We start from the raw sequence: 14,545 nt of genomic DNA, 5'->3' as shown, positions 1-14,545 counted from the left end.
CGAGGCTCGTGAGCCCAATAAAATAGGTTGTCATGCTAGAGGGACACGTCACCCTAATGTGTGGGCCTTGTAGGGTGCCTTTACGACCCCTCCTTTTTACAAGATGTCCTTCATACCCTAAAATAGATACTAGATGCTTGGTGAAGGTAAAAAAAGGCTGCAATAGAATGCAAAAGTCATTTTATCACAACTAGTAAGCTGTCACGTGCAACACACGTCTAACAAAGTAGAAAACGATTTTCTCATTCATCTAATTATGACTTATGAAGCAATAAATAACATCATATATTAATTTCTGGATGCAAGATTTAAGTAAATAATTGCAGAGAAAACATTTAGGCAAGATTTCGGAACCTCTCGACTTACAAATTGCAATGCACGGACAAGCATTTTTTTCGAGGAAACAAAAACAAGCATCTAACCGTTGTACTCCCTCCGTTCGTTTTTATAAGGCGTTTTGGAGAACTGATTTTGAACTATTTAGAGCATGTTCTGAGCAGGCTTAAATGTCTTATATAAGTGAACATAGGGAGTAATAAATAACTGGTAACCCAAAAATCTACTGTAGTTATGTCACAGCGTACTGGTTTTCTTATTCTATTATGGCAATTTCGGAGGTGGCTCTATGCTTTATCTACCCCCTACACAGATGAGTCGTATTCATCTCATGCATCAGATACAATTATATTCTTGTGAAGCAAGTTGATTATACAAGTATAATGTGTTGTTTCATCGCAGAAAAAACACAATATTCCATTCATGAAATCCTTGAGTATGCACGCACAAAAAAATCAACTATACCCATATTACATCACAAAAACAAGTATTTTAGTATTACAGCTTAAAGAAAATACATTTGTATTCCATCGCAAGCAAGGATATGTTAGTCGAAGTTAGTTTTACAGCCAGACCCATACAGGTAGATTTTGTCTAATAGAGGGGAAAAGGGAGGCCCAAAACCTCAGCCCCCCACCATGCATCCGGAACAACTATAACAAAATCATATCTTGAATGTGGTGTCATTGACTTAATGTTCCAATTTTTCCTAACGCCATACGAGGTGAGTCCATGAAAATGCTTTTTCTCCTCCTTTGAAACCTGATCGCCATCCACCAGTCATAGATGGGAGCGATGTTTTAGGAACTGGGGGAGACAACACCTGGTATCATGACCAAAAGGCCACCCTGGCCATACTTGCCTCGCAAAGCTGGCCGTCTCTTCGCAAGAGCCACACGTCGGGCAAATCTCACTGCCTGGCCATCTCTAGCGCAACAGCTTATTGGCCATGAGGATGTGGCCATGCCAAACGAACCAGGATGAGGACCTCACTTTGTTATATATATGCAACCTAATACATAGCTTGAGGAAACAGAGCTTGCATTCTTCAGTCAGGCTGCATTCGCCTGTGGAAACAGAGCTTTAGTTTTTCTTATAGCCACTGAAGTCTGATATCTGCACACAACAATCTCCACATGATCAAGTTTGCTGAAACAAATTATCTCTGCACACAACATTGCTAGTGTGATAAAATTTGCAACGTAAACTTATAAGTGCAAGGTCATATAAACAATCGAGTTTATCTTGTTAATCCTTTGGAACCAAAAGTAGCAATTGCAAAATGATGGTCTAAATTGACATTCATCAGCCTACATGCTTTATTTTGCCCTCTTTTAACTATATTTTGCCCTCTTCTAAAACAACATACCCCTCTCTCTTGTGTACTCGACGGAGGAATACAATTATGATGTACACAGATGCTTATTATGACCGATCCCTCTCTATGCACCTTAGTTTATATTCAGTCTCAAGCTGGCCAACACGAATCTACAATAAAAGTGACTGTAGTTACTTCTTCGGCTACTCGGCATGATGCTGCGGCTCAAGTCATCATACTGGAAAAAACATGGTCGCCTCCTCATTTCATCGCATAATGCTACCAGTAGGCTGAAGTCATGATGCTAGAAAATACATGGTTGCCTCATCTCATCAGATAATGCTACTGGTATTAAAGCAATTAACTCCCAAGACTCAAGTATGAATCCACACAAATGGCAATTGAGACCCACTATCAGTTTCATTCGCCAGAAGGGATACATGAGCGATGCTATCTTCAGACGTATTTTTGGAAATCAATACAAGAAAGCTCACAACTTAGCTAGGAACACTTTCTTCCATATCCTTCTCTATTTCTTGTATGAATTATTGTGATGTTTCTTGCCCATTCAATCATGTTTTTAGCAGTGACATGTACTCAAATGTAATATGTTGCTCACAAGAAATGTCCCTCGAGGGAGCTTTTCCTTGAAAAAACATTGCAAACGATAATCTTTTTCTGCCAATCTTATTGGAAAACATAATCATGATATGCAAACGGCAACTTATAGGGAGCGAGAACAGATACCTAGGACTTTTAGTTCTGGAAGTAAGCAACGGTGGTGGTGGCTCCCACGTCCTCGGAGGCAGTGAAACAAGGACTCCGAAATTTCCTTGTTCATTGTTCAAGGGCTGCTTGGAAGGGAGGTAATTTAAAAATTAGTCAACAATAATACTTGGGATGTTTGATTCATATCAACTCATATTGCACAACAAAAAATTGCAATGAAAAACAGAGAACAAGAAAATGAGTATTCTTATTGTGGTATCTAGAAACTTGTTCTCCCAGTGGAAAACCTGCATGCATCGAAATATAGGACATCGTGGTGAACAATTTGAATAATATTCTTATTGTAGTATAATGAGAGCAGAACATAGGGCACAAACCTGTAGGGTTGGAATTTTGCATTGCAGAGACTACAGGTGCTTATACAAGTTCTTAAGCCTCCTAGAAAAAGGTACTTGCATTGGGCAAGGTATCTTTAATTATGACGTTTGAAGTTTGATCACTGCCCGTATTCTCGCTTTAACCACCCACGGAGCAGGAAGAGGTTCCTGCATTGGACGTGCACCGAAATAATCTAAACATTTATGGAAGGAAAAGTGGTCTGATTTTACATAACAGATGGAGTCAAATAGTGTCTCCAGCCAGATTAGTAGCAGTTTACTGATTCACTTCTATGTAGAAGTTATGTCTTGTATGAGCAGATTGGGGTGGGTAATGGGTCCCAGAAATTTCAACACTACATCTAAGTGATACGAAATTAATTCATTAAATAACTATTGTTCCCAATCATGCACAAGAAAACGGTCACAAATGACATACGCGAATGTAATCATCATTCCCACGGTCCCACCTCGTCCTGATTGCCAGTCACAATATTATGCAAAGAAAATTTGCATGAAGCAACAAAACAATTGATGTTTCTGATGGAACTCAGGCTGCAAGTGGACGCGGGCTGTCCGCGGTGCCCACGTCCAAGCCCACATAATTTACGATCGTGGACACCCACGGTTAGAGCACCGAGAGATGCGGATTATGTGGGATGTCCCGCGGCGCCCACATCAAACCCACATCCCTTCTGAGTCGAACGTCAGTCGTGCGGATTAGCCCGATTATGACATGCCGCCATGGTCGCGGCGCCGCCGTGTACCTTCCCCATGGCCGCCCAGCGCCGCTGTCCAACTCCGCTATGGACGCCGTAATGTCGTCGTCAACCTCCGCCATGTACAGGTGCAGTTCAATCTTCTTCTTCCCCTCTCTCATCTGTGATTTATTTCCTATCGACTACTACATCTTCAGCCAATTTCCTCTAAATTGTTCAGAGCAAAGCCGATTCATTCTACCCTGTTGAATCACGTATCATCTGTGGCCTGATAATGCGAGTCAGCGGTTGTGGTATCTTCCCTCCTCATCCAATCCTCCTTGATTTCTTCTTCTCTCAAGAACGCCATGAAGAAGCTCGCTGCTTCAAGGAACATCAGCTGCAAGCAAGCAGATTGCACCCTGCTCACCTCTTATTTTGATCTTATAACAGTGGCACTTCTAAAATCATTTTCGATGTGATTCTTCTACTGAAGCGACGCCCGCCGAACCACTGAGCTGCGACTTCGTAGAGGCAGAGGATTACCACTCCCAGATAAACAAAAGTACTACAAAAAAGATATAATTTGCAGTGTCAACTCTGAAGATTCTCCACCTGATATAATGAAGCCTGAACTTCTCTGCTCCTTCCATGTCCATTGCAAAACAGAAAATATAAGCTTGAGCCTGTGATTTACATAGGGATTACGTGGGATGTGGGATGCCCACTTATCCCGTGAAAAATTATGTGGACATATGCTGGATTCCCACTAATACTACGGGGCAGATGTGGGCGTGTTTGCGGGCTCCTGCGGAACGTCCCACTTGCAGCCTGAGATCGAACGCAACATATGTATCCCCTCGTCCAAGCACGGCCATCTTGAACCACAAGGATGTGCAGATTCACATTTCTCCAATCCAATGGCAAACACTGAAGCTAATCAAAATCAGCAGCAGTCGCGGTCACCACTCTCACGGCATTCCACGCACGCGGCATGAACAGCACGCGTCGAACACCTTGTCGCATATGCAATCAAAGGACGCAAGAGGGAAAACAGGCGAACCGGGAGCAGAGCTGCGCTCACCTCGGGGTCCTCGAGAGGCTGCGCGCCCGAGACCTCGTTGGCCGTTGCCTGAGACCTCGTTGGCCGTTGGCGCCCGGAACCAGTCGACGGTCAGCACGGTCCGAATCAGGCGTTGCCTGGCCTCCCGGTGCTCCTCGTCCTCGTAGTCGATGTTGTCCTCCTCGTCCTCCGACTCGAAGCTGCCGCCCCGACGGCCGCGGGCCCCCCTGCCCTGCGGCCCTCCAGCTTGTCGTCATCCTCCTCTCCCGCGGACACCCACCGCCACTCCATGGATGGCGCCTTCCGCATGCCAGCCGCCATTCCCGAGCTGTGGCCTCGATCAGATCGAGAGACGAGAGGACGGGGCAAGGCCAGGGAAATCCTCCCGCCAAGCTGAGCGGCTGCGGAGGATGATTGGATCGGCGGGCGGCGAACGGCGTGGGAGGCGGCGGGAGGATCGGCGCGGGAGGCGGCCCGTCCGTGCTGTGGCGAACGGCTGGCGTCTGTTGGGAGGAGGAGGAGTAGGCGAAAGTCGTGCGGGCATGGTGCGCAGCGGTTTTTTTTTCTGAACGGCGAACAGGGTTAGTGATCGACGGATTACCGGCTTAATTCAGTGGCTTATAGCGTTAAACATGGAAAGATTAGGAGCCATTAGATCTTGCTAATGGATGGATCTGATTATTTGGTTCTTCGTCTTCTCTTCTTTTTATAGGAGTAGTAGATGAAGGGATGGATTCTACACTATTGTGGCCTCGAGCACCGAAGCAACATGGGAAGCACCATTTTCACCCGCAACATCACCATCTTTAATGTCTTTCATATGCAGTGTTTACCGATTGGAGCTCATAACCCGCTATCGGTGTTGTCTCTCTATTGTTGATTGATATTTCGTGGTTGACGTAGAATTTATAATTTAAGATTATATACCATATTCATTAAAACTTTAATTTTGTGTACCAGGCAGAATTTCCACAACCATTGTACATGTCAGATATGGGTTGGCGTGTAGCTCCTCTTTTGGGGGGGCTATATATTTTTCTCCTCTCGCTTTCTTGAATGGGCGTGTGAGCTATGTCTCCCTTATTGTGAGACATAGCTCCAGTTCGCCTCTTGCACGAGGTTAGTGGGTCAGCCCAGTAGTATACTTGCCACTGCGCGAGTTTGTTTCTTTTAGCTCTTTGTGTTTTTCAGTTTTGGGTTTCACTATTTACAATTGGTTTTCTTCATATTTTTTCTATTTTGTTTTTCCCTTTTCTATTCTCCCTCTGGTTTCTTTGTAGATTTCGCCGGTTTTAATTATTTTTCTTTTATTTTTTCCTTTCTTATTTAACACATGTCTACTTTTTCATACACACTATGCATTTTTCATATACATCAGAAACATTTCTTATACAAGTTTAATATATTTTCAAATACATGACTAACAGTTTTTGAAATATATGTTTTGATGCCTTTTTTTCATACAAATTGTAAAATTTGGTATACATCTAAAGCATTTTTCTACACATTTAGCATTTTCCAATACATGATTAATAATTTTCCAAATATATTTTTTGCAAGAAATGGAATACATGTTAAATATTCTTTAAATACACATCCAAATTTTTTTAATAATGTGGAAAACATTAACATATGGGCACTTTTTTACATTGTATACTGATAAAAAATGTCTCAAAAATATTTTTTGAAACGTGTGAAATTTTTTGAAAATGGAATTCAAAAAAGGCACATAAAAATGCTCATATGTTTCCAAAAAAACATTTCTTAAAATTTAAATAATGATTATACAATGTAAATCAATATTACCTTAATTCAAAATTGTACATGACATTTTCTTAAATGTTTGCGCATTTCAAAAAATATGTTTGTGAAATTCATAAAACAGATATACAATGTAAAATTAATGCTCACCTAGTTAAAGACTGGTTTTTATCCTTCTCAGCATGTATTTGTAAAATGTTCAACGAATATTCAAAAAATGTATTTAAGAAAATATAAATAACATATTTAAAAAATGTTCAGCGTGTACTGGAAAAATGTACAATGTGTTTTTAAAAAAGAAGAAGCAACCCCAGCCTCTGCATCTGGGAGATGCATGCAGCAATTTTATTGATTATTCTCGAGAACCTTACAAAATAATACAACAATATGCCTGAATCCGCCATCTTGGCAACATCTGCCCCTACTCCAATCCATATGGTGAAGGGGTGCAAGCTGGGCCAAATACCCAGACCTCTCACTTAAGCCTAACATCTAAAGCCGAAGACCCCGACCGAGCCACATACCAGGTCCGGGGCACAAACCGGTCCGATGCACTCACACGTGTCGTCGCCGCCATCTGTCATTGGTCCATCTTCGGAGCAGATTGAGGTGCCAACCTTGGCAGGTGCCTCCGCCATCGACGCCACCATGACGCCAAACGACGACCTCCACCTACGCGAGTCCATCTTCAAGCAACGGACGCAGATCCATGTTAGGATAGGACCGCACCACCGCCGCCACCCATCACACACAAGCGCCACCCAGCCCCAAGGTTCCCAAAGCGGCGCCTTCAAGAAAGGAACGGTGTCGTGAGCGTCGTCACCTCCCAACAAAGTTAGGGCTTTCGCCCTGGAGACATGGGGGAAGGAGAAGTGAGGGGATCAGTCCATATCGACGCCTCCAAGGAGGGGAACGACGCCCTTAGGCGCGCCGTCGACGCAGCCGGCCATGGCCGACCAGGGATTTCGCTCGAATTAGATCCCCGCCACCAGCAGCGTCTCCTGTACAGAACCGGCGACCCAAGGAAGCGCGACCCGACCAGGCTGGCCCGCACGCCGAACAGGGGAGGAGGGGATGCGCCAGATCGCGCGCATCGGCCACCGCGGAAGCCGTCACCGACCGCCAACGATCACCAGATCCCGCCGCCCACGTGGCCGGGACGCCAGATCCATCGCCCGCACAGCTGCTAGTTGTACCTTGCCAATGGAGCCGCTGCTCCAGATCCGGGGTTTCCCACGCACAGGCAGGCAACCACCATGTACAATGTGTATTGAAAAAAAGCAGACATGTGTTGATAAAAGAAAAAAATAGAAAAAACTAAAAAAAACTCTTGATGAAACACAAAAAATCAAAGATAATTGGTGAAAGACAGACAAAAATAAATAGGTAAACGAACCACAGGAAAAACAGTCAAAACCTGAAAAACACCACGCAAAAAACTGGTCAAAACCACCACATAGACAAAACACAAGGCGAAAAACCACACAGAAAAAAAAGGTCAAAAGCTCTCCGAAAAAATCGCTCCCCAGAACCCGTACTGTGTCGGCCCATCTGCCTATCACTAGTGTCGAGACTTAGGGCATGTACAACGTTGTACAATCAGCTGTCTAGAAGGGGTTATAGCTAGGATTTTAGATGACGTGGAGGAGAGAAATTGAAGAGAGAGAAAGAGCCCGTCGATACAATTAACGACGATCTGCAGGGCTTGAAACTCAGTCACTACGGACAGCCTTTCTAGTGTTGTATCGAGTGTGTCTGCAAAAGACGGCAAATGCCCTTTTTAGAGAGTAGTAGCGATGGGGTCGGCCGGAGGTGGATGGAATTTAACCTCATAGATAATGAAGAAATTTACTAATTTTACGGTGTTACCGATAGTAAGGAAAGACGTCTATTTGTATGAGGTGTTTTTAGCGCAGTCTACAGATAACGTGGAGAATCATTGCAGACAACAAGCGTCTAAACTGATGTACATGCCCTTACTTAGGACTTGCTACCGGCGATATATAGCTCCCATGCGCTCTTTCTCGGTATAAGCGAGACAAAGCAGCGCCCTTGAATATGGGCTGGCTGAAGGTGCTTTAACCTGTACGAGCCAAATGGATCTTAGCCTTTTCTTAGAGTAACTTCGGAGAAATGTGCATGCAAAAGTGCCAAAAAAAACTTCCATGAACTCTTGCATCTTGACAGAAATCCAATAAAAATTTACATGTGACATATTTGTTTGTTGAAATTTTGATAGCCTTCTATTCCGAAGTGTTTCCATACAAAAACATTACAACGCTTGTAAAAATTCTTATATACTTAAGTAGTAGTTGATCCCCATAACTTGTATTTATTTTAACATGCACACATGTCACATCATCAACTCCACTGCTTTATTTCTTTTAACATGCATGCATGCCTATACTAAGTCACTTAACATGCACACATCCCACTATCAACAACAATATGTTATTTCTCTCAACGTATAAGAAATATTACTTGATAAATATATTTTTGCATCTATATAGTAATAAAATATAATAAGTGATATGTATTTCTAATCTTTCTAATCTTTAGTCTCATTTCAAATTGAAAACAATCAAATCTCATAAGAAAAAAAATTATTACAGTTTTTCCCACATGTTTCCATAGCAACACGCGGGGCATCATCTACTTTCTTCAGTGCGAAAGGCCCCGACCATTAAATGGAATCGATACAAAGATGGCCAAATGGGCCGGTCCTAGTGTGCTATCTTGATGGCCCACATGCCCGGTCCATGGTGGGCCTGGTCGACATGTTTACAATTGGGTTGTGCCGGCACGTGACCCACCCTAGGGCCGTGTCTTGGGAGAGCAATTAGTTAACGAGCGCTTCTTTGGAAGCCTCACAACGATTAGCGACACTTGGCGCGCTCTCAGCCATTCGCCACGTGTCGCGCTCTGGACGTTCTCTCTGGATTTTGTTTTTTTATTTTTTTTGCACGCGTTTTTGGCTTTTTAAACTGGTTTTTTTCCGGGGTTTTTTTTGATATTTTGGTTTTCGACCGGTCTTCCTTAGCTTTTCAACAAAAAAATAAAAAAATAGCAAAAAAAACGTGTTTTTTCCCTTTCATGTGAGTCACGGTTTTGCTTCCGCGAGACACACGGTTTTGCTTTCATGAGAGTCACGGCCGTGCCTCTCGAAAACGGAAAAAAACATGATTTTTTTCTTTCGCAAGAGTCACGGTTGTGCCTCTCGGAAACGGAAAAAAACGTGTTTTCTATTTTCTTTCTTTCGCGAGAGTCACGGTTTTGCTTTCGCGAGAAGCATGGTTATGCTTTCACAAGAGTCACGGCCGTGCCTCTTAGAAAGGGGGAGAATGTGTTTTCTATTTTTTTTTCTTTCGCGAGTCACGGGTTTGCTTCCGCAAAAGTCACGGTTGTGCTTTCACCAGAGTCACGGCCGTGCCTCCTCGGAAACGGAAAAAAACGTATTTTCTCTTTTTTTTTCTTCCACGAGAGTCACGGTTTTGCTTCCGCGAGAGGCACGGTTGTGATTCGTGAGAGGCACGGGCGTGCTTTTTCGAAAAGGGAAAAAACACGTGCTCCCGGTTCGGTCTTTTCGTCCGTTTTTTTTCATGAAAAAAGTTCGTCAAAACCTATCAACATGGTATCTAGTTTTGAAAATCTCGACACGAGGAATCTAACGGTGAAAACGGTTCGAGATTTGGACGCACGGTTTGAGAGATAAAACGTTTTGAATAAACAGATCTACGAAAAAAGGGAAAACTCTCAGGTCGTGACAAGTTGTGCGCTGCATGTGCGCCACTTGTCGCAACTACGGGAATTGGAGTGAGCTTTGCAACGAGTACTCCTTAATTAGTGATTTCGGTGTCTTGGCTGCGAAGCTGGACACGGCCCGTTAACTTTCTTCCGTTATTTTTATATACATTATTAGTTCTTCAAAACAGCCCAAATAGGCCGAAAAGAACCCAAAAATAGGGGGGGGGGGGGGGGTAAACATGGCCAAACCCTATTCGGCGCCTTAAACGCCCGAATTAGGTGTTTCTGCAAATGGGCGCAGACCCCTCCCTGCGCGATGGGCCGGCCCATTTATCCTATTATTCTGTTTCAGAACTGCAAAAAACTGCCGCCGGCGACACTCGAACTAGCACGCTCTGCCTTTTACCTTAGCTACGCTAGCCAACTTCGCAACTACCTTGCTCTGATTCGTGAGATCCTTTTTCTTTTATTGTATCTACTTTTAGTTTTCTTTTACTTTTTATTTCCCCGTTTCCTTTTTCTTATTCTTTTTCCAAAATGCATGATTTAAAAAAACAGTGAACTATTTTATTCAAAATCCTCGATGAATGTTTTTTAAAATTCAATGAACTTTTTTCGTGAACTTTCTAATTCGTAAACTCGATGAACTTTTTTTAAAGTTCAATTATGTTTTTTCAACTTTGATGAAATTTTTTCAAATTCGGTGAACTTTTATTCGATGAACATTTTTGAATTTCGTTGAACTTTTTTTTAAAATTCAATGAACTTTTTTCGTGAACTTTCTAATTTGTAAAATCGATGAACTTTTTATAAAATCCAATTAACTTTTTTCAACTTTGATGAACTTTTTTCAAATTCGGTGAACTTTTATTCGATGAACGTTTTTGAATTTCGATGAACTTTTTTGAATTTCAATGAACATTTTTGAATTGTGGTGAACTTTTTTTCAAGTCCGATGAGCTCTTTCAAACTTCATGAACTATTTTTTCAAATTCGATGAACTATTTTTAAACTCGATGAACTTTTTCAAATTCGATGACATTTTTTCCTATTCGGTGAACTGTTTTTAAATTTTTCACTGTTCTGAATCAATGAACTTTTTACAAATTTCTGTACCTTTCTGAATTCAAGAACCGGAGGCCATTTTTTTCCTGAAGCAACAAAACAGTAAAGAAAAAAAAACGAGCTGAGTTGATCGAGCGAACGAACAGAAGCTAAAAGGAAACGAAGCGAGGGAGCGATCTTATTATGGGCCGGCCCATGAAGGCGCCTGCGTGGGCGCCGCTTGCTCCAAGTGGCGCTTAAGGCGCTGTCGAGGAGGTCTCGTAAACATGCCGATGGGCCGTCCTATTTCCTTGTTGTGCCGTGACACGGCACGTGTGTATTAGGCCTGCCCCGTTTAGGCCAGGCCCTGCCGGCCCATCTGGCCAGGTCTGAACCGGAGAATATTCAATTACGGACCCCTCAAATCAAAACCCAAACATAAAACCCTGTCTCGTCGCGCTCTGACCGACCGTCATACCGCCTACCATGGCCTCCCCCTCGCCGTCCCCGCCCCGCCGCACACCCACCACCGGCGGGAGGCAGTCCCCCTTCTTCCGCGACCTCGCCCGTGCCATCCCTTCCCACCGGACCTCCGGGTCCCTCGACCCCTCATCCACGCCGCCGCCGCCGCCGCCCCTTTTCACCCTCGACGACCGCCTATACGCACAGGATTTCTCCCCTGATCGATCCGCCTCCAACCTCCTCCCCGTCGCTCCATCCCCATCCCCACCCACGCGCGCTTCCTCCGCCAGCCGCCCGCCCTCATGGGACCGGTCCCGCGGCATCCCCCCCGGTCCGTGCTCGCTGGGTGACTGGCTCGTGGAGCCGGCCCGTAAAGAGGTCCTCGCGCTGCCCCCGCCATCGCCGCCTCCTACTCGTGCGGCGAACGAGGAGGTGCGATCGCCGGTGATCCCGTTGCCTGCGCCGCCCAGGACGGCTCCATCAGCGAGCGTCACGGGGGCCGACGGGGAGGAGTGGGTCACCGTGTTCGGGTAAGTGGAGGGTGTGTGACGCTTCACGAGATGGACTAAACAGCCATGAAAGTTTGATAGTGGTATGTAATTTTTCGCTTCGTTTGCAGATTCACCGCGAGGGAGACCAACCTTGTTCTGCGAGAGTTTGGGAAGTGCGGAGTGATACTGAGACACTGCTCTGGCCCAAGAGATCTTAATTGGCTTCACATATTGTATCAGGTAGCCCCTTTTCACTGGCTCTCTGCTACTGTCGCGAGCTGCCTGTCTTTGTTCATAACTCATAAGTCAACCTTTCGTAACTGCATCGACCATAAAAGGTTATGGTTAATTGATTCAAAGGCTAATCATCTTTCTAGCCTTTATTTTTCGTCTTAAGATGCTCTGGGCATGCTTGGTTTGATACCAAAACACCGGCTAGCCAATTTTTGGTAGCAGACCAATCATGCCCCAATATTGCAGTGTCCTATCAATTTCAGTTAGTACAATATGGTTTTTGGTCTACTTAGTCACATCTTTAGACATGAATGTAGTACTAAACTTACGAGAGTCAGGCTGTTTTACTTGGATCACTAAGCATGTATCATAATCATGATACAATATCTTATAGTCTTTCCTTTCCTTTCTGAAAAGCAGCGGTTTATTTCTAGACGGAAAAAAATCATAAAACAGCAGCAAATAGTTATAATAAGTTCAAAAAGCTCTTCCCTCGCTGAGAGTTTTGTACCATTGGCGTTATTTAGAAAATTAAATGAATACATTCCTAGACTTTTCTGTATATCTTTCTCTTCATTCTCTGCGGTTACTTTGGAACATTTACTTGATTAGGAACCAATGCAGCCATACTTCTATGTAGATTTTCTTGTGGCTGTTCTGTTTTTTTCTAGTACCTACAGAACATCTTAACATTTTTCTCGCTGTCGACTAATATATTGTTTTTGCTCGTGAAGCACCAATACGATGCTCGAAGGGCCCTTGAAAAGAATGGAATCCAGCTGTTTAGTGGCGTTGCAATTGGGGTTAAAATTACTGATCCAGCGCAGCTGCAAATGGATGAGAAGATGAGTGAGAGCAATTATAAAGGTTTCATGGTTTCCTTGCCTTCGAAATCATCTATCCAGAATGCAGGGGCATCAAGCAATTTAGGAGATCTCCCACGTCCCTATGACCCAAAAGCTGGCAGAAATATTAACAGAGACATGGGTTGTTCAACAGGAAGTGTTGCCATGCCAGCAAAATCAGTATTGGTGAAAACTATGGACTTGATTTTTGGCATTTGATATGCAGTGCTGGAGATTTTACAATCTTTTTCCTCCCTTGCTCATCACTTCTGTGGAGTAATTTTTTATCACTGCATGTGCTGATCTGCGAGTTCCTTATTTCTAGTGTCCGAAGATGTTGTTTTTCACTGCAGATGGAGTAGTTCTTTTCCCCAGCATCTGCGCATATCCATTCATGGGTTTTGTTGTGTAGCATTTACAATGTGAAATGTTTGCGCTGGCTATGTAAATGTTGGATTGGCTATGTAATACCTTTCTAAAGTGGCGAAGTGTAAAAGGGTCTTGATTATACATGGTGTTCTACTCAGACCAGAAATGATGGCCAGTCATTTTTTATTGCTTCATGCTGTTTTATTCGTTCTCCTGAACAAGATAGCAAAGTTAGCACTTGCTTTTGGTTCATGCAGTTATTCTGTGTCATCACATTACTACTCAGTCCAAAATTCCAATTTATGTACATGTCCTTGGACCAGTTTGCGCTGTCCAAATTTCTGTGTTTTCTACAACATTATATGTTGTCCAAATTTAAACTACCTGTTCTAGATTTCATGAATTTGTAATCCGGAAATGAGAAATTCTTTACACATGTCAAATATAGCAGTGCACGCTTTTTATGCAGCTACTTATTTTATAGTAGTATGATCAATGGTGATATCATAAATTCATGGTTCCTTGGTATGAATAATCATTTTGGTACGCATATATTTATGAATATGTAAACAATTTCTTTGGTAGCTCTCACAATTAATAGGTGGCGTGGATAATCAAATGTCATGGGACCTTATGTCAGTAAATGTTGCTCGTAATATGTCACATGTACTATTGAAAAGTGTACATAAATACCTCACCAATCTCATGTCTTGTCCTCTGGCTCCTTGGCGTCATCTGGGAGCGTCAAAGCTTATGTTCCAAGGACCTGGCCAGACCTGGGGTTGTCGTCCAACTCTCTTCATTGCCTGCTTCTCTGGAGTGGCGATTTGTTTTTCAGATTGTTATCATCGGCATCTTCCAACTCTGACTAGCGACCTCTCGGCTGTTGCGTCAACAATGTTTTTCTGGCTTCGATATCGGAGATCCATAGAAGGCGTCGAGCCTTGCTCACGATGCGCCGCCGGAGAGTGCATGAGGAAGACAACGCCAGTTTTCTCAAAAACCGGTGTGTAATTTGTTTTTTTTTGTAAGGATGGCCTTGTAGGGTTGATTGACTTCAATATATGGCCTTTT

The 14,545-nt window shown here is 43.5% G+C and overlaps 1 protein-coding gene and 1 long non-coding RNA gene across 3 annotated transcripts; one reads left to right on the top strand and one right to left on the bottom strand.

Annotated features, from left to right (window-relative positions):
- Window positions 1-775: 775 nt before the first annotated feature.
- On the bottom strand, window positions 776-5,101 carry LOC125544631. 2 transcript variants are annotated; one of them, XR_007299577.1, is made up of 4 exons: window positions 4,543-5,101; window positions 2,761-2,928; window positions 2,402-2,670; window positions 776-1,824 (listed from the first exon to the last, which is right to left on the bottom strand). It is a non-coding gene; the product is annotated as an uncharacterized LOC125544631 (long non-coding RNA). The 2 variants fall into 2 exon arrangements; XR_007299576.1 differs by having other exon boundaries at window positions 776-1,452; window positions 4,543-5,099.
- Window positions 5,102-11,526: 6,425 nt separating this feature from the next.
- Window positions 11,527-13,672, top strand: LOC125548562 (nuclear pore complex protein NUP35-like). Its single transcript, XM_048712132.1, has 3 exons — window positions 11,527-12,062; window positions 12,152-12,263; window positions 12,992-13,672. The coding sequence occupies exons 1-3, from the start codon at window positions 11,557-11,559 to the stop codon at window positions 13,319-13,321; spliced, it is 948 nt and encodes a 315-aa protein (XP_048568089.1). The 5' UTR covers window positions 11,527-11,556; the 3' UTR covers window positions 13,322-13,672.
- Window positions 13,673-14,545: the final 873 nt, after the last annotated feature.

The sequence above is a fragment of the Triticum urartu genome, chromosome 3, assembly GCF_003073215.2.
Source record: "Triticum urartu cultivar G1812 chromosome 3, Tu2.1, whole genome shotgun sequence".
In the NCBI taxonomy this organism is placed as follows: Eukaryota; Viridiplantae; Streptophyta; class Magnoliopsida; order Poales; family Poaceae; genus Triticum; species Triticum urartu.
The sequence above is the reverse complement of the archived record's forward strand: the minus strand, read 5'-3'. Positions and strand labels throughout refer to the sequence as shown.